Below are 24312 nucleotides of genomic sequence, written 5' to 3'. Positions count from 1 at the left end.
ATTAATCGATTTTTCGATTAAATTGTGGTATTTAATTAACAATGATTAAGAAAATTTAACGCATTGGTATCGAAATATGTAGTTAATTCTAATATTGTTAAAGAAATGTTTACAATAAGCATCATTGATCGAATCATAACATAATTAATTTTTAATCCTTCTTTTACGTATCCGTTTTTCAATTTTGTTTCCAGTAATAAATGATTGCGATAAGATTATCGTAAAGATTTATCGTTGCAATACAGTTTCATGTCGTTAATTAATTTTTATAATTCACATTTATTAATATTCTTAGCAAATTATGTTTTAAGACTAATCATAATCGTGTTTAACAAAAAAAAATTACAATATACGAAGCATTTCTCACCACAACTTTATTACTCGAGAGTCACTTGCGAATGATGACAAATCTAACGTATACAGCGCTACTGTTTATATTTTTATTTCCAAAATCGAACGCCGTATTATCGATAATTTGCTGAAATATTTTATAAATTGTAAAATATACATTAACGCAAATTTAAATAATGGAAGTATTTTAATTTACTGATTAAAATTGATTATATATTAAACAATTTATCACGGAACCTTTCGTTATGCTAATTATTTGCATTTATAATTCGATTGTTTTACATTCGCGTATTCTCACATCGAAATTATATTTAGATTATCAAGTAGAACGATAAAGTAACACGGACGAAATATATTTGTGATTCTAAATATTAAAATAATAATTATTGTCCGTAAAAATCGCAATTATCAAAGTGATTATTTTATATTTCAGATCCCTATAATTTAAACAATTTTCGATTAAATTGTGTATTTAATTAACAATGATTGAGAAGATTTAAAGCATTGGTCGAAATATATTTAATTCTAATATTATATTCTAATATTATACAGAAATATTGTAATAAGTTTTGATGATCGAAATATCGCAACATAATCTCTTATCCTCTTTTATGTATAACCTGTTTCAATTTTTGTTCCCAGTAATGAATGATTGCGATACGATAAAGATTTATCGTTGCAATACAGTTTCATGTCGTTAATTAATTTTTAATTAATTCACATTTATTAATATTCTTAGCAAATTATGTTTCAAGACTAATCATAATCGTGTTTAACAAAAAAAATTATAATATAGCGAAGAGTTTCTCACCACAACTTTATTACTCCAGAGTCACCGTGCGAATGATGACAAAGCAGTAACGTATAAAGCGCTACTGTTTATATTTTATATTGCCAAAGTCGAATGTCATGTTATCGATAATTCGTTGCCAAAATATTTTATATATTATAAAATATACATTAACGTGGAATATTAATTTATGGAAGAATTTAATTTATTGATTAAAATTGATTATTTATCGATCAATTCACGGAGTCTTTTGTTATGCTGATTATTTGCATATATAATTATGTTATGCATATATAATTACGTATAATTCAATTGTTTTAGTTCGTCTTCTCTCACAATCCAAATTATATTTAGATTTTGAAGAACGATAAAATAACACGGATGAAATATATTTGTGACTCTAAGTATTGAAATAATAATTGTTGTCCGTAAAGATCGCAATCATCGAAATGATTATTTAATATTTTGGATTACTATCATTTAATCGATTCTCAATTAAATTGTATATTGTTTAATTAACAAGGATTGAGAAAATTTAAAGCATTGATCGAAATATATTTAAGTTTAATATTATTAAAGAAATAATATAATAAGCATCGATGATCGAAAGATTATGTTTAATTCTCCTATCCCTTTTTATGTATTTTCTGTTTCAATTTTTAATCGCGGTAATGAATGATTACGATTCGATAAAGATTTAACTGTATCGTTGCGATACAGTTTCATGTCGTTAATTAATCTTTAATTAATTAATTTTTGTCAATATTTATAGTAAATTATGTTTCGATACTAACCGTAATCGTGTTTAGTAAAAAAATTACAGTATACGAAGCGTTTCTTATCACTACTTTACTCGAGAGTCACCGTGCGAATAATGACAAAGCCGTAATATAGCGCGCTACTGTTTATATTTTACATTGCCAAAACATCGAATTGCTCGAACATCGTGTTATCGATAATTCGTTACCAAAATATTTTATATATTATAAAATATATTGTACATTAACGTGAAATATTAAATTATAGAAGCATTCTAAGTTATGGATTAAAATTGATTATTTATTAAACAATTTGTCACGGGGTCTTTCGTTATGCTAATTATTTGCATATATTATTCGATTGTTTTACTTCATGTTACTTCATTTTACTCCGTATGTTCCAAACTTCCTTTCTTCTCTTACGTATCTTTCGTTATTTCTTTTTGTGGCATTCACTCACTCACGAAAACACGATTTAATTATAATTAATCAAATACGTGGCGCACTTTGCACGAAACTTTCAATAATCATACAAAATAATTATACGAAACTTATATACTTAAATGATAAAAGAGCAACATGACCTTTACACGAGATTAAAATCATTCGCTACTTGCTACAGCAATGCGTATGCTACTGATACGCATATTATATGCTGTGTAATACGAATTATAAGAATGAAAATATTAAAATAATAAATAAAGTTGTGATAGCAGTCATTTAATTAATAATTAATTTATGTTCACATTTTAGAAAAATTTGAAGTTTAGTTGTTCGATTGTAACGCAAAATATTAAATTGTAGAAGTTTTTATATTTATAGATTAATTAAATGATTATTTATTATTTAAACAATTAATTAGTATACGAATCGTTTCGTATCATTATTTATTGCTTGAATATCACCGAGCAAATGATAGCAAAACTGTAATATATAAACAACGCACTACTCTTGCCAAAGTCATGATTTTATTAATAATTCGTTGTCAAAATATTTTATGTACTATAAAATACACACGCATAGAATATTGAATTATAGAAGTATTTTAATTGATTGATTAAAATTGATTATTTATTAAACAATTTATTCATTATGGAATCCTTTATGCATAAAATATTTAAATATATTATTGTGAAGCAGTTTATGAAATATTACTATCTATGTAAAAGTGTTAAATAATATAAGAATATTTTATTATAGATATTTTAAGTATATTAAAATAAGATAATCCAGAATATTTTATATATATGTTATACTAATATAATTTAAAAACTTAAATAATTTAAATAATTTACAATGACAGAGAGAGAGAGAGAGAGAGAGAGAGAGAGAGAGAGAGAGAGTGAGAGAGGGTGAGGGAGAGGGGGAGAGGGAAAGAGAGAGAATCGTTATTGAGAAAACATGCAATATATAATATGATCTGAATATAAATGATATATATATATATATATATATATATATATATATATATAATCTGAATATAAATGATAAATATAAATGATAAATAATTTATAAACTATTTACCGGATAATGTTGCTTAGTACGTGGTCCAGTGCTTTTTAGACTTGCTTTTCCTCTCCTTCACTATTTTTTCGTTGCACTCACTTTCACTCCTGAAAACAAGATTAATTAAGATTAGTTAATTAATATTAGTATACACAAAAATCGCGAGACATTTTGCACGGCATTCCCGATCGCGTAATAATTACAATTAAAAGTTTAGCAAGTACTAATTATAATTATCCTAACGAATTATGTTTTAATACTAGTCATAATTGTGTTTTATCGTTAGAGAAAAAATGTAATAATATACGAAGTATTTCGCACCTTACTCTTCGAATGTTGTCGTGTGAATGATATCAAGACCATACATGTAAACACAGCGCGTCATACGCCGCCAAGGCCGATCGTGTTATTATCCATTCACTGCTGATATATTTTACGTACTTTAACATATACACGAAATGTTAAAGTGTCTAAAAGTTTTAGATTACATGGATTAATTAAATAATATTTGTTAACTTGATGTATCGCAAAGCTTTTTATTATGTTAATTTTTTCGATTTATGATTCGATTGTTTTGCTGTGCGTTTTGATTCTAAATTAAATAATTAAATTTTAAATAATTGAAAAATACAACGAGATAAAGCGTCGCGGGAATTATATTTTATTCTATAAATATCATTAAAGTAATAATTGTTCATAAACAATGCGGACCACAAATGTTTATCAAAATATCTTCGTGTATCATCATTTGTGTGATAATAATTATGTCGCGCACGTATCTATTGATAGTTTTGATTATCATATTATAAAAATTATACGTATATTTCTCGGAATCGAATATTCCTATTATTATCGATTTATTTATTCGCGTTTTCTCGCGAATTTTAAATCGCGATTTATTTTGTAATTTAATTGTTGATTTACATTGAAGCTTATTTTATTTTTTCGTATTTTGAATATTTCCTTTGATAATCTACACAAAATGCGCTAGTAATGCAAATATTTTCTTCTATAATCGAAGAAATGATCAATAATTTTATTAATGACTCTTTTAATCACGATTATATATATTTACGTTACATAAAACTTATTAAATTCTATATCGCATATCGATTATCAATGATAAATGTTGCATAATTAATCATCGCTAATCGGGCTTGTCTGTTATTACTATATAAAAATTTTCAGTAAGTTTTATATTATACGTATATTTTTAAAGACATTTTCGTGTATTAAATTATTCCATGTAATAAATAAAAATTATTTTGTATTAAGTTTCAAATTATATTTTATATTCACTTTTGTATTAAACTCTGTATTGAAAGAAAATAAAAATAAAATTTTAAAAAAATTTTTTCCTCGTATCTCCACCTTACAGAGGCATTTGCCGGATGAGGTTTGAGTCACTCTAATGAACCTAAGAGCTATGCCGGCAGTAATGTATAATACCGATATTCATATATGTAGACTATTTTTATATTTAAAATAATCTTAAGTATGATCTTAGATCGCGTCTTGAGATTCCGATCAGTTAGTAAAATAGTTGTATTTTAACTTACTTAAGACGATCTTAAATATAAGAATGAATTATGAATGCTGGCCTTAGATAGGGTTACCTATGCTGGACAAGTCGAAGGGAAAGAATCAGACTAAAAAAGATATCAAAATTATATATATATATATATATATATATATATATATATATATGTTATTTTTAATTATATTAATATTTTTGAATAAAATAAAAGAAAAAGAGACAGTAATGGAGAAAATAGAAAAAAGACAACTACAGTGATTTGAATATCTCAAATCCTTTCTCCTCCTCTTTCTCTCTTTCTCTCTCTCTGAGTGATTTGAATATCTATACTCGAGAGAACAAATGTCCATAGAAAATATTTCCATGAACTCCATAGGAAGGAATAAGCATGACAAATGATGATAATCCCTATGATTTTAACACCAAAGAATATACAATAAACCATAATAATCCAAGAACTCGAAGAAGAAAATAATAGATAATAGAAATGCATAATGATTGGACATGATTAGAAATTAAAAGACAGTATGAATACAACCTATTTATGAATAGTAATACTATTTTGTAATTATATTAAATTTTATAATTTAGTACATTGTATTATATAAAATATTAACCATAAAAATATTATGCTGGTAAGAAAATTATAATAAAAGTATATTAATAATGTTGACTATATTAGAATGGAACATACAAATTCTTTATATTTTATATAAAGGAAGAGATATTTAAAATATTTTGCAACTATATTTTTCGAATCTTAATTATAAAAACTTTAGAACAATCAGTGATTAATTTGACAAATTCTATACATGTATTAATAATTAAATAAGTAATAAATAAATAAGTAAATAATTAATAATATAATAACTTTTTTAAATAATTAAAAAAGTGATTAATAAATATCAAAGATCAGTTTATTGCTAATTAAGATTTATAGAAATAACGGTTAAAAATGTTTTTATTCCATAGCAGGCATTTTGTGTTTTGTAAATAAAAATATATAAACATGGCAATGAATATAGAAAAATATTTCATCTTTGAACATTACATTGGAAGATTACAGTATCTTTCACGATTGCATAATTTATTTACTATCAATTTATATACATGAGTGTCTTGTTATACTCTGGTTACCGACATTTCGTGCACATAGCACGGAACGAAACCAGAAATTGTGCACATGATACCCTCTGAGAACATTCATGTATATCGGCTTTGTAGTTCATGTCCACGTTTTCAATGTCCATAGAGGGAATATTGCTTTCAGGGATCACCTAAAAGCAGGCCATGACATCTCTCAGTTTTCTCTCTGTCTCAGTCTTTTCTCTGGGTAAAGTATGCCTTATATCGATCGATCGATTGCATTATTTCGAGAATCGCAATCTGTGTGTTTTTCGATAGATTTTGCGCGGGTTAGTGACGTAACGCGCCGCGATAGACCGTAAATTGGATTTGGATCGCTCCGTGTTTCTCGTGATTATTACTGTTTAAAAGTGAATCTCGTGCGCGAAAACTAATCGCGAGTGTTTCTGGCGTTCATCAATAAAGTATTGGTGAGAACTCATTGATCATCGCATACAATCACTGAATCGTCTGTATATGTATGTGTGTCCGACATCGAGCCCTCCCTTTCCTCTCTTCTTTGGGCCAACATATTTCACAGTTATTTTCTCACCAAAATGCAGCGAGAATCTAATTGACGCGATTAATCAGGTACATATTGTTCTACAATTCATTATAATAATATTATTCTTGCATTCGTCTTAAAAATCGAGATATTAATCCGGTAATAATAGGGTTAAGAGAGAGACAGTAACGGATATAGAAGCATCGGTCTTTTTCTCTCTTATGATAATCTAGATAAAGGAGAAAAAAAGACATGTATATATATTTCCTCTCTTTTCTCCTCTAAATATCTAGAACAAATATATATAATCGTGTCTATCGCTCTATTATTATGATATATTCAATTTCGCAATCCTAATATTTTAAAAAATGTTCTTATTAAAATATATTCATTGAATGTTAAATGGTTGCGAAATTAGTTTCCTATTTATGATAGTTTGATAGGAGAATGTCAGATGGCAATACTTGCAAGAGGGCTGCGCACAGAGATGATGTACGCAGTATATATAAATATTTTATATCGTTATCGAATTAAAGTTTTGTAGGCGGAAAAATAGATTAGATAGTGTTTTATACAATTAGACAGTGCTTCACATATTATAGTCGGAAAGATATATTTTTTAATCGCGTTAATTCGCCATTACACTTTATTGTTCTATAGTTATAGATACGCGCAACGAAAATGCCTAATATAACCAATTTATCCCATTTTCCTTTAAAGGTATGTAAATAAAGAATAATTTCATTCTATTTTTTTTATTTCAACGTATACATTTTCAATGTTTTTCGTAAATATAATGTTATACTTATCGTTAATTTTTTAAAATATATCAGTAAATTCTTACCTTTATATAAGATTTTAATGTTTTATAAAGCTTTATAAGCTATAAATGTAAAAATATTAATAAACTTTTATAATACAACAACAATAAAAAATATTTATTATATATTACTTTTTATTATATATTTTTTCAGGTTATATTTGCAATACATTTGATACTTGTAACATGGTGAGAATAGCTTGCTTTGTGATGCTTGCGTTGTACTTTGCATTCATTTTTTATAAGAATCTTGCATCATTACAATCTATGTAAAATATTTTATAGGAGTATTCAAGGAAGTTGGTGTCCACAATCTGTGCTGTTTTATAATTCGTTATTCTTTGTTTGTATATTATGGGCTATTCATAGTATCGAGTCAGATGAACCACTTCAATTTGTAAGTTATTATAGACTCAGGAAGAAAAAAATAGTTTTTTTAATTTGAAATCAGTTATTACACACGTTTCTTATAGGCACTTTTTATAAATGTGCTCTCTATATTTCTCGATGTGATCACTTTATCAGTCTACTTCCCTACAGGCTACCATGGTAAGTATAGTTTATATATTTAACATATGTATATGATATATACGTACATTTTTCACATACATTTATCATAAAAAAAAATAAAAAAAAGAGATATTTATTATCTCATGTAAACAATTTATTTGTTTAACTATATCAATTTGTAGATGCAGCTAATAAATTTAGCGCAGCTCTTATGATTATAAATTTGATTGCCCGTCCTATCTCGAGTATATATCTGCTGCGAATAGGCCAAGGGAGAAACGGCAGCTTAGCCACAGTATTTGCACCGAGTCCTGCGATGGGTCAGTAAATCACTGGGTAGACATCTACGTTTTTTGTAATGCATCAGTGCTTCGTCAAGATCTGATTTTAAGTATGTGCTTGACAGTTATATGCTTTACTGCAATTTATAATTGTGTCCTGAATTCTTTAATACTTAACGATTTTTAATTATCTGTCTATGTTAATTATCTAGGTATCTATTTCTGTGTCATAATTATCTATTCTCTGTTATTGTGCTTCTCTTAGGGTTGCTTTGCGCCTGAATTTAAATTGCATGAAATTGTAGTGTCCAGTTGCAGCTTCCAGTCCAACTTCATGCTTTGTAATTGTATAAATAAGATTACTTTGTATATTATTTTGTTTAAATTATTTACAGGTTATGGCCGGCAAGATTATGAGGACATATCACATCCTATTCCACAAAATTCCGATTTTGATGGAGTTTAAGATTGAATAAAAATTGCTCTAAATACAGTATATACATGTTTGTAACATAATATGTTTTAGATAATGTTGGCATTATTTATCAATGCTGTTAATACGTAACTTACGATATAAGATCAAAGATTATATATACTTGTTTATTTATTAATATAAATATTCTCTATTTTTGTTCTAATCTCTTGCAATATATTTTATATATAGAATATTTTTATACTTTTTAATATAATCTAAAAATATTATATTGGCATAAGTTACTTTAACTAATCGATAACAATATTTGAATTATATAGTTTCATCCATTTTGCCAATTAAAAAACACTGCGATTCGAATCTCATGTATTATATTATACTATAAGTTTCGATACCGCTCCATACATTGCAACTAATAATTTTAATACACTTAGAATTTATTCTGTATTTATATTCTCGAATTTGTAAATAAAAAATTTTAACGTAAACATTGTCGAAAAAAAATTACCCTTGAAAAAGCTATTCAACGATATGTCAAAAATTCGTTACAATTAAAGGTCGGATTTTTTCCCTTTTTAAATAGAAATCTTGCTCTTATTTATAAAAATTAATACAATCACGCATAACTTAATCGAATTGCTTAATTAACGTAAGGTATGTACATTTCTGTTTTCAGAGAAAGTTAAATTCGTCGGATAGCAATGCGAGAGTCATTTCCTACGTTTGAAAGACGGCGCGCGAGCCGCAAGAGTGGCGGCGCTCGAGCGCGGACATGAGGTGGCGCTAGCTGCGCCCGTATAAGAGCCGCGTCCGTGAAGCTGCACGCTTCAGTAGTGTGGGTGATCGTAGCGGGAGGAGGGTGGCTCCGCGCGCGGCCGCACCGCGAAACCGTGCCCACTCGCCTCGACCACAGAACGTCCACTCGTTTTCACGTCTCGTGCGAAAACATGGCGGCCAGCGACGACGAGCCGATGCATCTCTACGAGGTCTTTCAGAACTGCTTCAATAAGATCGCCAACAAGCAGCCTGGTGAGTGTGCGTCGTACAGTGCCGTGTATCTCGCGCACGGGGGGGATACTTGCGCCGTGCGTGGCTCGTGTGAAAAATAAAGCGACGGACCTCTCTTTCCCTCACGCTCCCTCTCTCTGTCTTCTTCTCTGGTGTGTCTAGTGTATCTCTCGTCCGGTGCATATTTAAAGCTCCTCGCGCGTCTCTCAATCGGTCGATCGAGCTCGCGAATCGCGCTGAGAATCGTCGTCATCGTCGACGGCCGTCTCGGCTACTCCGCTCTGTGTTTTGGTTCGCTTGTTAGTGCCCTGGACAGTGCTGCCCCATCGACGAAAACTAGCGCCGAGAGCAACGGCTCTCTGTTTCGTGTTCCCCGCGTCCAGTGATTATTCTCGCCGACGCCGTGATCCTCGTCTTCGTCGGCGCGAGTTTTCACCCTCGCGTGTATCGCGATGCCGCGCCGGAATGCGAATAACATAACCTAGACGCGTTAGAGACGCTCCTATATCGCCGCTCGCTGTCATATGCAACAGTGTGAGCGATGTGTAGATGTGTATATGCATGCGTATGTGTGTGCGCTCGTATGAATGCGAGGGTGAGTGCTATCGGCATAGGGAGACTCCCGGGAAAAAGACGATCGTCGTCGCCGGATCCGTCCGCGTACATTCGTACCACGTGTCCGAACGTCAACGCGAGCGTACGAATCGTTAGCGGTTAATCGCTCGGATGTAATGCAGGAGTCCATAAATCGAAACCCTTTTTTTCTTTCTCCCTTTCTTCCTCGCGAGCTCTCTTTTTCCCTTCTCTCCTTCCTCCCTCGCGAGCTCTCTCGGCAATCAGCCTCCGCGCGGAAAGGATATGCCGTTTTTCTTTTATTTCTCGCTTCATACACCTGCCAGAGAAGCAGCCACGGAGCGATGCGCCGTTGCGTGCCGCGAGTCGTGCGTTACCTCTCGAAAGAGGTTCTCATTCTTTTTGTGGATTTTCGATCGCCACGGCACGTGTCAAATATTCCCCACTTTGAGTTCTGTTAGTTTTTAAATGCCAAGTATTTTCATTATCAGACTAGTTTTTAAATAGTATTTTTATTATCAGGAGATTATATTTATCTCTTACGATGAATCAGATTTGCTTGTTGTTTGTAGACTGAATGAAAACTTGACATGAAAAGCTACAAGAGCTAAGAATTAATGAAAGCTTGTTATGATATTTATTTATGTTAGAACATACATATATATATATATATATATATTTTTTTTTTGCGGCTTTAAATAACATTGTCATATTAATAAAATAATTCTATGCTGTTCATATAGATATAAATATACGTAATAATTGTATAAATAAATCAAGAAAGGATATATTTGCAGATTTAATGCTAACAAATAAATTGATTTCTTAGAACAATTTTGATGGGAATATTTATTTATAAAACAGAAAGATATCTTATATATATGTAAATGTAGATTTTTTAATATTTTTTAAGTAAATATTCTCCTTTGTTTTAGAAATTAGTTTGCGCCAAATCTGGAAATATATTCTTCCGTCTTCTATTTATACGATTACATTACGTATATTTGTACCTACTTGGACAACTATTTTAATAACATGACATTGTTTTTTGAAGCTGCGAAATTCCCGTGCTAATTATCAGTTTGGAGCGTACAAAGCAATTCGAAATTACGATTTAGAGGAGGGCGCGAGAGTTGTATTTGCGCGGTAGTCCACGGTATAGTTGGTAACTGAGTCTCAAACGTTTGTTTGGTTTGAGACGTTGTTTGGAAGACGACCATGCTGTAAGCCCTCTCTCGTAGGCTAAGTTCGGCGCAGCCGAGCGGCTCGGAGAGACCGCAAAAACGCCTTCTAGACGCCTCGTCCGAGGCGTTCCTTCCCATATTCCTTTGAAATGCTGCGGGAACTGTATGTGCCGGTTATTCGGTTAAATATAATTTATATCGCGGCGTTGCGTTTTCCCATAAAACTTTGTAGAACGGCAGGAAAGAAAGAGCGGTGCGTTTCGTAACGAATTGAATTCGTAATCTTTCACGTATAAATTTTGCGCAATAACGTTCTCATACAATTTTCCAAAATTCTCAAAAAATAAATATGTATAATTATTTTAACAAAAAATAATTATGTATAATTATTACACCGAATTATATTTTTTTTAATTCTTTAATTCAAATACTGCATAAATAATAGAATTTATTATAATTAGTATACTAATGATAACTTTAAATTTAATTTCGCATCACAAATTATTTAATATCGATCAAAATTAATTTGGACAACAAAAGATGGAATATTTCCATTCTTTGTGATCGGAGAACCGTTACGTAAAATCAATGAGATTCATTATTTACTCGAATGTTTCTACCGGGTGTCAGGTTCGCCGAGTCTCGTTTCTCATAATTTGATAACTATGAGACAGTTGACTTGTGTGTCGTCGGTTTGTTTCGGCCCGTTAATCTCGACGATTGTCGCTTTGCGTCGAAGAGGCCTCGCCGCAGACCGTATTACGCCGTGACTGTATTATTAAGGTTCATATTACTTTGCGTATCATAACTTAACAAGCCATATTACGACGGTTGTGAGCCTTCAATTCGCGACACAACCGCTTGATTCGCTATTTCGCAGACAGTTCGCATTAAAATTCGGTTCAATTGTTTCTAACATGGAAAACGATAGTAAACACAGCATAAGTATTATTATTTATTAATTATTCAAATTATATTTTAATATATTACTAAACATATAGAGAGAATAACAAACATGGAAAAACGCTCCTTATCATTAAATGAAATTATATAATACAACATCCACTGTGTGTAAGCAGCATTCTTTGTAATGTTTTACAGAGTCGAGGGTCGACTCAAAGTTCAAGTGCAAGGGTATCCGAAAATAGCATCCCTTACCGAAAATATTTCCGGTATCCGTTTTAATTTTCTCTCATTCGAGAAAATTCACTCGTATCCTTCAATTTTTTCTCTCCTGCGCATGGTTCAGTCGACTAACATTTTATCGAGTATACAACGCAACGTAATAATATAAACAGAGATAAAACGCGAATAATAAGCATTTTATTGTTCGTCTGTGTTTCGTAAATCCGACGATCGCGGGCGTATCGAAAATTATTTCGCGCTGCATTTTACCAGGAGATGCGCGAGATGCGATGAGATGCATCCTGGAGAATCCATCGGCAAAGATAAATATTCGCGTCTGCGCCGAGAAAATAATCTGATTTGAAATTACGCGTAATGCCGGGAAAACAGCGGTACCGAAATTGAACGGTCGGAATCTAAAATTATCGCGTATATTCTATGACTCACAATCAGCAAATCTACCTGAGTACGAGTTTGTTTCAGGAAGTAGCGAGCTCGATAAAATATAGTTTAACAAACACACATACGTGATTCACGTATAGCATCGATCGATCGAACATCGTCATGCAATCGGATTAATTCTTTAACGAGTCGGCAGATATTTTTTATCGTCTTAGGTATTTAAAATATCTGTATTTCAAATAAGAGCGATATTTATTCTTGTTCGCGTTATTTCCTGCGAGAAATAAGATTACCTTTCGCGAGCGACATTCTGTACGAGGTCTTCGAATCCCACAATCATCGCCATTTTTACAACCCTCTTTCGAGATATCACGTATCATCGCATCGCGAAGATTGTCATGCTCAACATTTCTTGAACCGGGGTCCATCGACGCCATTTTCGAAACTCTCCTTCCTCGGAGCGAGAGTTTAAGCGAACGACTATAAACGATCTCCAGACACAACACTCGTGACTTAGCTTCTCTTTTCTCTTTCTTTCTTTAATATGCTTACCATCATCTCTCTCTCTCTCTCTCCTTCCCTCCCTCCCTCCCTCCCTCCCCCCTCTCTCTCTCTCTTTCTCCGGAGAATTATCGAGGGAGTGTCACCGTGATGCACCTGCCTCTCGCTCCGTCTTTCTCTCTTTCTCCGTTTTTTCTCACTCCCGTGTACCGCCACCTCTTTCTCGGTCTTTCTTTCTCCATCTCCTGTGCACGCGCCTCGCGCGCGTCCTCAAACTTATAATGGCTCATGTCGAAAACCCACATACTTAAAATATGGAAGAGGGTGCGTCACCTTCCATCTATGTCGGAAAAATGTACAAATCGCGACGCACGATCTAAGCATAATTTTAGTTTCCTTGCAAGCTTGACTCATTTAAAGAAAAAATCAATCCTTTAAAATATTACAAATAGGTTTTTTTTTTTAAATTTAAAGTCTCAATTTTGGATTCTGTAAAAACTGCTTCAAATTTCTTTCACTTATTCACGTATTCAAAATTCTAAAAAATGTAGCATGGCAAATATATAAAAAAGTAGTATTTAGAAATATCAGATTTTTATAAATATAAAATAGTTTTAAAAAACATCGACTTTGTACTTAAAATGTAGGAGATTTGTATGATAAAGCATAAAAATACACGATTATTTATGATAAAATCCGTTTAATCTCTCCGTGTAAATCCGCGGTCAGATCCGTGTGTTGCTTCGTTTATTAATACTGAGTGGTTTATTAGTACCGAGTGGTGCAACTTTACGTGAGCGTAGCGTTTACACGAGATGCACATGCAGATTTCGCGAAGAAGATATCGCGGTTATAAATATATTCTGGCAAATTTTATCACACAGGCAACGATCTCCTTGGATGATTTTCAATCCTCTCCTTAGGAAAGGCCAAGTCCAGAGTGCGTTCACATATGCACGCACACAAATTAAGGGCGCGAGCATAATCTACATTTACAGTGGGGACTCGATGAGCATCTGCTTCTACCCCTCTCGCCCTCGACCCTCCTTGTTCACCCGTCGTCCTAAACTCGATCCCTTTCCCCGCCAACGAGCATTCTCTCCCAACATCGCGCATTCTCCCAATCAGGATCATTCCTTCTCGTTCGTTGTATCAAGTTCACTCGCTTCAGTTCTCGCTCTCTTCCTCTGCGTTTTCTTCATCGCTCCCTCTTTCTCACTCTCTTGTAAAATATCCGAGCGTATGGTGATATCGATGATCATGAAAATCTTGATCGAAACAACAATCTTTATCTCGATATCATTAATATGTTATTACATTAAAAACACATAATAATTACGTTAATATATCGAATTAAGAAATTACGATATTGTATAAAATTTTCATTAAAACTCGTATATTTCTTTAATAGTAATTATGTTCTAAATTTGAAAATTAAATTAAGACTTTGAGAAAGCGCATATCGAGTATTTTTACGATAGTAATATCAAAGGCATGAAAATTCTCTACGTTGCCTAACGCGTGAAAATCGTATTTTCTTCGCGAGTTATGTTTGTAATGTAAAGTAGCTGCATGAGTCTTATGCATCGAAGTATGCACTCGATCCCATCGCGGTTACTTTAGGCGGCCAGAACAACTGGCGGCGGAAGGCAAACGACAGAAAATGGAAGACATTTTAAGGCTTTTTGCGAAAAACATGGATGCGTGTTACTCCAGAATTCCTGACTAATGCAAGTCCCTCGTTACCGAACCGCGTATACCGCCATTCGCCTTGCTCCTGTTATGGTCGATATGAATTTGCCACTGCGTGAAACTCTCGCTCTCCTGATCCTCTCTTTTTCTCTCTGCGCGCCTCTCCCGCTCTCACTTCTTTTTCTCTTCGTCTTTTTTTTTTCTCCGTCCCTCTTTCTCTCACGGTCGTACTCTGCGCGTGTTCCGCTCTTCAAAGTTCCTTTCTGTTCATCTCTCTGTGCGCCCTCCCCCTGCCACCCTCATTTCCACTCCGCAAATTTGCGATGCTCCACGGAGAAGAGCAAAAGTCCATTAGCCGTGGCGAGAACTGGGTTACAGAACGAGCTGGGCGCGATAAAAAAAGATGCTGGATCCGCGTATGGGTCTTCATGTACATCGTTCCATAAAACACCTGGCAACCGATTAATGTATGTCTGATATCTCTTAAAGATTACACAAAGTTTTATTTAATTCTCGTAAAAATATATTTTATCGATTTTATCGTATTTTATTGTTGATATTTGAAGTTAAAATTGAGAAAAGAGAGACAGAGAGAGGGGAGAGAGAGAAAAGGAGAGAACAAGGAAAAAAGAGATACAGTTATATTTCGGGATTGACGACAGGGAAGAATAAAAGTTCGCCGTCTTTGAAAAATCTCATCGCGATGCTATCGAATGACATACTCCGCGAGGACAAATACCTATCGTCCTAGAGAGTCGTGTCTCTTACCAGCCTGACTGAAAGCTCCACCCTAAGGGGCACCATATCCTGGTATCCCCTTGCTGCATTGGCGTAGGTGCGGCAGTTCTCAACCATATTTTGCCGTTGGAAATATGCGAAATTTTATAATGTAATGTTTTGTGGTGTTTTTAATGTCCAATATATCAATTTCTACAATATTAATTACATATATCAACTAAAACTCCAATTTAATTAAATAGTATATGATTATTTAAGATGGTTTAACAGTATTTTTAATTTTTATTTTATCAATCTGTAGAAAAAATGTTTATACTTATCTATAGAGCAAATTTTTATAGGTATATACTTGTACTGAAAAAAAAAACGTAAAGAATTTTCAATTTAATAGATATTAAAGTTAAATATTAAAATTTTATTAATATGCAATTATTGATAACAAATTGCATAGTAATAATTTTTAGAATAATTGATTGATCAATATTTGCTTATATGATGTGTGAAAATTGTATATAAATATTTTCTTTGCCCATTTTTTCTGTTCGTTATATATACATTGACACTTATCACATGTAAATTACTCACTCGAGCGACGACAAAAATCAGAAGGAAATATGCAATGCCACCTGTAAAGCACGTGCGATCCGAAGAGCGAATCTGGCCGAACTCGCGTGTGTAGGCACGCACGCACGCATATAGGCGCGAAGCGCGTATGCACCGGGTGGGTTTTCGGCGACGCACGGCACCGACCTGCGCTACGTTGAAAATAGACATCTGGCCAGATTTCGTTAGGTCTGGCCCACATGTAGGGGCCGGGTAGTACGCGTACGTACGCGCACGTACGTACTACGCGTCGTGTATGCCATCGGGACGCGTGTACATGCGTGTATATGCGTCCACGCGACCGGGGTTCGAACAACAAATGTGCATTCGGGACTCTCCTGGCGGCGCCGGCTCCGAAAAAGGGGCTCCGATTTTTTGACAGGTGCCACTGTCCTCGAGCGCGCGACGTCACCTTCTGACGTTCAGTGGCCCGCACCAAGTCCGAAGGAATGTCGTTTCTAATTAGGTAAACGATCACGAGATTCCGTTGAGAGAAACGCACGGTCGAACGCAGAGAAACGTATCATCGCGGTTCACTTTTTTCCTATCAAAAGTAATTTTCATTTTAATTTATTTCGTTTCTTTTATAAGCGCGTGTATATCTTGTTTACATAACTTTGGAGAATTTAAGGAAACTTTGAGAAATAAATGAAAATTTAATTTAAGCCAAAACATCAATACACTACAAATAACTGATACATATATTAATATTTCTCTATATATATATATATATTCAATCAAACTCTGGCGACTCCTCGTAAGGAGAGATTCGCGTCTTTTTCTTAATTAGTTCGAACTTTATCACGGTCGCGGTATTGCGGAAGCAAAAATGGCGTTGAAAATGCCGCGAGATCACCTGTTGAATGTATATTCCAGAGGGTAACCATCAAGATTCGCTCTCCTTGTATCTTCATTCTCGTCCTCGTTGTCCTGCCGTGTGTCGTTGTCGTTCGTAGAGCCGTGTGAATGAACACGCGTGTCAAGAGCGTCGCGTAAAGGCGTCGCCCGTGAGTGCGAGCGAGACCAAGAGAAACCGGAACACGTGTGTGCCACGTGCCGACGACGGCACGCGCGCGCACGCACTCTGGCCACTTCGGATTCTCTCTCTCTCTCTCTCTCTCCTCTCTCCTTTTCTCTCTCTCTCTCTCTCTCTCTCTCTCTTGTTCTTCTTTTTTTATACGCGCGATTTCGCACACACGTTTCCTCCCTGTTTTCACCGATCGACGGAATCGACAACGAGCATACTTTTACTCGCCGCGAATCGCCACGAGCGATTGATCTGATCTCTTCTCATTTTCGGTCCGATATTATGCGACGATCGAGAATGTTAAGGACCGTTCCTCGAGTACGTGGTAAACGTCGCCACGTGTAACGTTTACCAACGAACATGATGCAACTCGCGTTTAACCCACATTCTCGAATACTTAAATTAAATTCAACTGTTCGATGCAGAACTGGATTGCACTGACGTCGTAATTACGTTTATATCAGAATTTATTATCTTCGAGATATCAAATATATCAGATGTTGATATGTTTTGCAATGTTTAATGATCCTTATTTCTGAAATTTGTCTCGGAAATTAGTATCGAGAAACAAAATTATATATATGATACATAAAATAATGGTTAAATACTTTTCTTTTTTATATCTATATCTATAAAAATATCTACTAAATTATATCTATAAAAATCATTGACTAATCAATTAATGTCTTCTAATCGTACTCATTGAAATTATTTTTCTAATATAAATCAATGATTTTTCTAGATTGTTTCAAAGATCAATTCGTGTAAAATTCCACGAAAATGTAGAATCAACGTTGTCTTGTAATTTTATCAACGAAACAGGTTGAGATACACTGGGGCCCCCGTGGTCTGCGCCAATGTCCTCCAGTGGGCCCCTTCTAGGGTAACACGAAGGGGGGCACTGGCAGCGACAGCTGCTGCTGCTGCTGCTGCTGCATTTCCCCCTTCGTCTCGCTACCTTCCTCCTCCCTCTGTCTCCCTACATACACATGCCCACCCTCTCCTCCTCCTCGGCCCACGGTCGTCTTGGTCCCGCGGGCCCCTTGGCACGCCGCATCCCCACTATGGGGCCCCATGGTCGCGTGGCAGGCAGCCTTCTCCTACACAAAATACACCTTCGCTGTTCCGTTTACTCCTGAACAGCGCAACGGACGATTCCTCCTCTTACTCCCCATCTTTCGTTCGCCCTCTTCCTTCCTCCCTCGGTTGCTCGTCGACTTTGTCACGCTACCACTTTCTTTCTCCTCTTTCGTTTGCTCGCTCGCCATAACGCTCATGCGGGTATCAGTATTCAGTATCGAAGTTGTTGGAGTCTTTTACTTCCTTCCACGATTTTCACATCTTCTTGATCCTTCATATCTCCTACGATTTTTTATCTTTACTTATAAATGTAGAAATATATAAATAGAAATATAAAAATTATTATTTTATTATATATAAATAGAAATATAAAAATTATTATTTTATATATTTCTATTTGGTACAACTATGAGAAGGAATTATTGAAAGGAAATGAATGGAATTTACTAACGGAATTATTAAATTATTTGCTGGCAGAAATTAATATTAGAGATTAATGTAAGATATTTTTTTAAAGCGTGTGCATTAAACGATTCTTTAAATTAATTAAAATATTAGATAAAATCTTAAAGACAGAAAACATAAATTAAGAAATAATCTTGTTAATTATCTCACATACAAAGATGTTTTCTCCTCAAATAGTAAAAGCTCAGCGATAATTTCGTGAGGTGAAATTATTTCTTTTCGTTTGGGCCAGTTGCCGTGCCGCTTTTGTATTCCCGCAAGCTTCCGTCGGCACACGCGACGTTTCTTTCGATTCTCGTTGGAAGGGGAAATCGGAGCGTGACCAGAAGTCCGTCTTCACAAAATTTTTGCCTCCTGGAGAGAGAAACGCCGTTTCCTCTTGCTTTCGCGCTAAGCCCCGTGAGACCGTCGCGCTCTGCGGTTTTCGGGTCTTACGAAGATCTCTAGTATAGATACGGAGCCAAAAAATATAATGTCTATAAAAGTGAAGGGCGTATTTGTATGTGCGTGTGCGTTCTTTTCGAATCTCGATTATCCTCGCTTCGACGATCTCCCTGTGCACCCGCGATCTGATTCTTTTGGGTCCTAGAGCTATCATTTAAGAGGCATTGCACTTCCTGTGCAGTCATAAAAATATCTTACATTTCTTAAATTTTAGAGATATTATTTTACATTTTGCCTATATATAATAAATCTTTATTATTATGAATTAATTATTTTTTAGATATTTAAAAAAAAAAATATTTCTCTACAACATTCTAGACCGTTTTTATATCTTTTATTTATAATCTTTTGGGGTTATCTTTGCCATTAATTTCACTTTGTAATAATTCGTGAATAATTGACTCGCAAAACTTTATCAGAATAATCGAGATAATAGGAATGGCAAGCCCGGTTGAGCACCAATGGCTACCTGAGCCCTTTTCGTTTTTTTTTTCGTCTTTCTCGTCTGATTCTATTCTTTACTCCCTCGGTAAACCCTATAGGTATCCCACCTCTTTTCGGGGTCGTAGGCCCCGAGGGTGGCGGGTCCCCCGCTACTGCTGTTCTGTATACCTCAATGATCTTGGCTCCTTTTTTCGCCGCCCTCCTTCTCGTTTTTACCTGCAGAAACCTCGAACACCCTTTCGGGTCGCGTGGCACTGGGCTATACGCACGCGAATTCGACCGTAGGGACGATTCAGTGACGGAATTAATAAAAGCGGAGGCCCAAAAGCAAAAGATTGATAATTTAATCAAATAATTGCTGAAAATATTTTTGCATCAATATATGTGAAAAACAATTAAACGATATTATTATAATATGAATATTCAATAAAAAATAAATAATATTTGTGACATAATTATAAATATTAAAACAAGAAAATAATTTTATACAAATAATAGTTTTTCGAACGTTTTCTAAATTTTCCAAATTCAATTTTTTTTCTTCAGATTAAACAAGTTCAATTTAAAGCGCACATTCCAAATTGTTTCTCATTTTAAGAAATCGTTATTGACGAATCAAGTCGTTGATTCTGATTGTGATTGCAGCTTTCCAGCAATCAATAATTCCGTTATTCAAAAAGTCCCGTTATTCGCTATCCCTTGATCGCGTTACATTAAAATACTTAATTAAAATATTTAATGGCAGTTTTATCTCTCAAAAAATCCCCGCGCGTGCACAAAGTTGTCGGAGCCGGTCGCCGTGTATCCAGATTTACGCGGCAGGCCCCTGTAAAGCTGTTTGTAAAATTTACATCGGGCGCACAAAGAAAGTGTCGGGCATTTGTCGGGTGAGCTAATTGAATTAAGCCCGCCGCGGCGCGCAGGTGTTCAATTATTTCCTTTACCGCTTTACGAGCTCCTCCGCCTTTGTCGTGATACGTCCCGCGAGATTTTTCTTGGCGCTAGAATGACGCCAACGTGTATAACCTGCGTGCGTGCGGGCAGGAACGCTCTCGGCAGGTGATCCGCGGGATCACGAGACGATAGAAGGACGATACGATCGACGCGCGAGATAACCGTCTGAATTATCTTTCGGCGAAACATGAAAACCGGCTGCTGCGATTCACCTGTACGCCGTTCGTCTTACACGAGGTGGTCTCCTTGAGTCTCGTTACGCGCGCGTCCAATGTCCCTGAACTTCTCTTTCTCTTATCTGTTTACCACTCTTTCACGGTTTGCAAACCTATAACGTATATATCAAATATATTGCTAATTATTATTATTTATTATTTTATTATAATGCGGTTGCAACATAAACATTAAAGTATTTTAAATATTATTTAAAATATTTTATTTAAAATAAATATTAATTAAATATTATTTAAAATATTATTTAAAATTTTTTTGACCGATCTTGAATTTACTTAAATGCAACGGTACATAGCTCGTTAACCCATGCATAAAATTAGGAAATTCCTTCGAAGCGAGAGAACCATCTGGACGAATAGACGGCGGATTATTTTTCAGTGAAAAAAAAGTCTTACAAGATAAAGAGTTAAAGACCAGACGGTCATCTCATCCGTATTGAACACACTCGATCGAGCATTCTTAACACGATCTCGGCTGCATAGCTATCCTTTCGTGCGTGCTTTCGTTGTCTCTGGATTTTCGCAAATTCGCAGACGAATCAGTTTTCTCCCTGCGGCTGCTCGTTGCCGCGTAAACGATGTTTTTCCCGCAATTAGTCGTTAATCCCAACAATGTAGTAAACCTCAATGGTAAACCGCGTAACGCTGAAGTGCTTCTCGACCTCTTCTCGGCGCCCCGACATTAAATCGCGAAATCTCTAGCCCGAGAGCTATATTTTTGCGACCGCGAAATGCAGATATATATCCCGGAGTACTTCGATGTCGCAGCCGCGTACGTTCACGCTCATGCGTGTCTATTTGTCGCTCTCGCGTTCTCCGCTTTTTTTATGCGCGCACTTTTGTTCCGGGACGTCGCGCACTCCACACGAGCGAATGTCTCTTTTTTACGAGATCGTCAACGTTGAAAGTGTCCGACAGTTTTGGCCTCGGCGCGCATATACGTGTCGCAATACTTCACTTTTCATGTTCCAGTTTTTATTCGATCGCGGCTACCGGCGATGCTCGGTCGTTAAAAATTGACTAAAGGCTCCGGTGACTTTATTTAATTTATAATTAAGACAAATGAGAAAAAGAGAGAGGGAGAGAATTTATCAAATCAATTAATCTTGTATGTTTGTCGAATCTTGATTTTATACTATTTATAACTATCTTCTTTCTTTTATCATGGCTTAATTATTTTATTACCTGTCTCAAAACTACAAGAAATGTAAAGAATTATGTAAGACTATTCAAATGAATTGCCAATCGAGATGCAACTTAATGCATAATTGTGAATTGTGATTATAATAATTACGATGTAATAACTTTGGCCGTGTCATGTGTCTTTTATTGTGCGATTGGTACTTTGCGGATTTTCGGCGAAACGGAACACGACCAACACATTGTGGTCGCGTGTCGCCCGTCGAGAATCATCTGCTGTATAGTGGTTTTCGAGGTCTTGTCGCGCGAATCGTGAGGTGTAACATCGTATTAATGGTAGTCCGAACATTGTACAGATATTATCGGAATTTATCGATGCATATCGATGCATAAGAAACTCTGTATCGATTAAATACGCCATCGTTTTTTTTTTTTTATATTTCCCTTATATCGGACTATCATTTCCCTTTGTTTGCGTATAAATATTGCATTAATCTACTATTTCTGGTTATTTGTTTGTTCGAACATGTACGGAAAATTGAGCGCGAAAAAAAAGAAAAGAGAGATTGTTTCTTGATAAAGATTCAGTGAGAAAACATTTTTTCATAAAAACGTATTATATATGTGATTTTAAATGTACTTTATATATAGGTGTTTCTTAATAAATTCGAAAAATTTTAGGAGATGTTTCCTTGTCGAAAATTAAGGGAAGTTTTTCATATAAATATATACTCCTATATCCCTTCCCGTCGAGTTACACTCTTTCAAAAATGAGGGTAAAAATTAAGTTTTTATTTTTTTTCTCAAATTTGAAACAAGTTAAAGAAATGAAATTAGGATATTTTTTTACTTACAGTAAAAACTTTACAGTAAAAAGATTATTTATTAATATTTGTTTCAGCTCTCGTATAAGGGGATGAAACTAGCAACTTCTATTCAATTTTTTAATATCAATTTTTAATTTCATATGAAAAACTCCCCTTAATTTTCGACAAAGAATCATCTCCTAAAATTGTTTGCACTTACTACCTCCTGTACATATATATAATGTTACTAAATATTATTTATTGTAGCGTGTAAAAAAATTATATATCCGAAATATCTTGAAAATAAAATTCCTCGAGGTACGCGTCCTTGACATTAGTCTGGGTGTAAATCGCGATCGTTCCTCATACGACACCGTGCGAGGTCCGTATCGGGGCGGCACCCGCAACCAGCTAATTCCCGACTAATTCTTCATCGAACAATTACCGAACGGATGACGGCGGCAGAGGCAACGCGGAAGACGAACTAGTCGTGACATGGAGGCCCGGCGCTCAGCACTACGTCATAACGGTCGAGCGGGCTTGCGCCGGCTCTGAGGATGACACGATGGACCATGGTTTAGCTTGTCCTTTGATGCATGATATTGCGGAGTCGGTGCCGCACGCTTCGGCAAACATGTCACGAGCAAGCCGAAACTGTTAGGATTCATAGTTATCTCGAACGATCGTGTGCCGTCCGAGGACACTCGCCCTATCGTCTACGCGCGACCGTACTCTCTATAATTGTTATATGCATGCCCGCGATGCGTATGCGCTCATACGTATGTCTGTGTACGTACGCGAGAATCCCGATATCGCTCCGGCCTTCCGAATTTCAGCCTGTAACAGTAGCCCGTTTCGTTATCTTCTAGGACATCGAATTCTGCAGAAAAATCGTTTGATTGTATCAACAAGATACGTGTATGATTTGAAGATATTTTGGTTAAATCAAACAAGAATTTCTAGTTATCGTGATAAGACTCGATTTTTTATAACTAGAACGTTTAATAGATTTTACTGTAAGGATTTGGTTAGTTAGTTTCTGGTTGGATCTATAAAATTTCTTGTTACATTAATTTCTTTGCTTGCTTTTTAACTTAACGTATTTAATATTTGCCATGAAATGTATATAAAGAACCGGTATTAACTTTGAATACAAAGTATATTTTTTTTCTCTTACGAGCAGTAGTGCCAGAAAGAGGACGCTAGCTCTCTGATTGTGTGTGTTTGAGCTGCATCCTCTTCTTGCATCACTGTTTATCAGTTTAATTTCTAACAAA

General features: G+C 34.8%; 2 protein-coding genes across 13 annotated transcripts in view; both read left to right on the top strand.

Moving 5' to 3' along the window:
• Positions 1–6352: 6352 nt before the first annotated feature.
• Positions 6353–24312, top strand: part of LOC105257493 (transcription factor 12) — a 113072-nt gene continuing 95112 nt past the window's right edge. For 8 of the 10 annotated variants that reach the window (XM_011268213.3, XM_011268208.3, XM_011268185.3 and 5 more), the window contains exons 1-2: positions 6354–6658; positions 9293–9645. In XM_011268213.3, coding sequence (XP_011266515.1) covers positions 9564–9645 — 82 coding nt within the window. In that variant the 5' untranslated portion in view covers positions 6354–6658; positions 9293–9563. Of the gene's footprint in view, positions 6659–9292; positions 9646–24312 lie in introns of all 10 variants that reach the window. The other 2 variants (XM_025414034.1, XM_011268157.3) reach the window with 1 other exon arrangement.
• LOC105257489 (type-1 angiotensin II receptor-associated protein) lies at positions 6991–8794 on the top strand. Of its 3 annotated transcripts, none has more exons than XM_020029386.2 (6): positions 6991–7292; positions 7547–7581; positions 7678–7789; positions 7866–7941; positions 8085–8238; positions 8579–8794. In XM_020029386.2, the coding sequence occupies exons 1-5, from the start codon at positions 7254–7256 to the stop codon at positions 8228–8230; spliced, it is 408 nt and encodes a 135-aa protein (XP_019884945.1). In that variant the 5' UTR covers positions 6991–7253; the 3' UTR covers positions 8231–8238; positions 8579–8794. The 3 variants fall into 3 exon arrangements, 2 of the variants coding, with proteins under 2 accessions (XP_019884945.1, XP_011266440.1); XR_002192827.2 differs by having other exon boundaries at positions 6996–7292; positions 8085–8293; positions 8579–8792; XM_011268138.3 differs by having other exon boundaries at positions 6997–7292; positions 8085–8222; positions 8579–8790.

Source organism: Camponotus floridanus, unplaced genomic scaffold, assembly GCF_003227725.1.
Source record: "Camponotus floridanus strain SB8 unplaced genomic scaffold, Cflo_v7.5 scaffold74, whole genome shotgun sequence".
NCBI lineage: Eukaryota > Metazoa > Arthropoda > Insecta > Hymenoptera > Formicidae > Camponotus > Camponotus floridanus.
The sequence above is the reverse complement of the archived record's forward strand: the minus strand, read 5'-3'. Positions and strand labels throughout refer to the sequence as shown.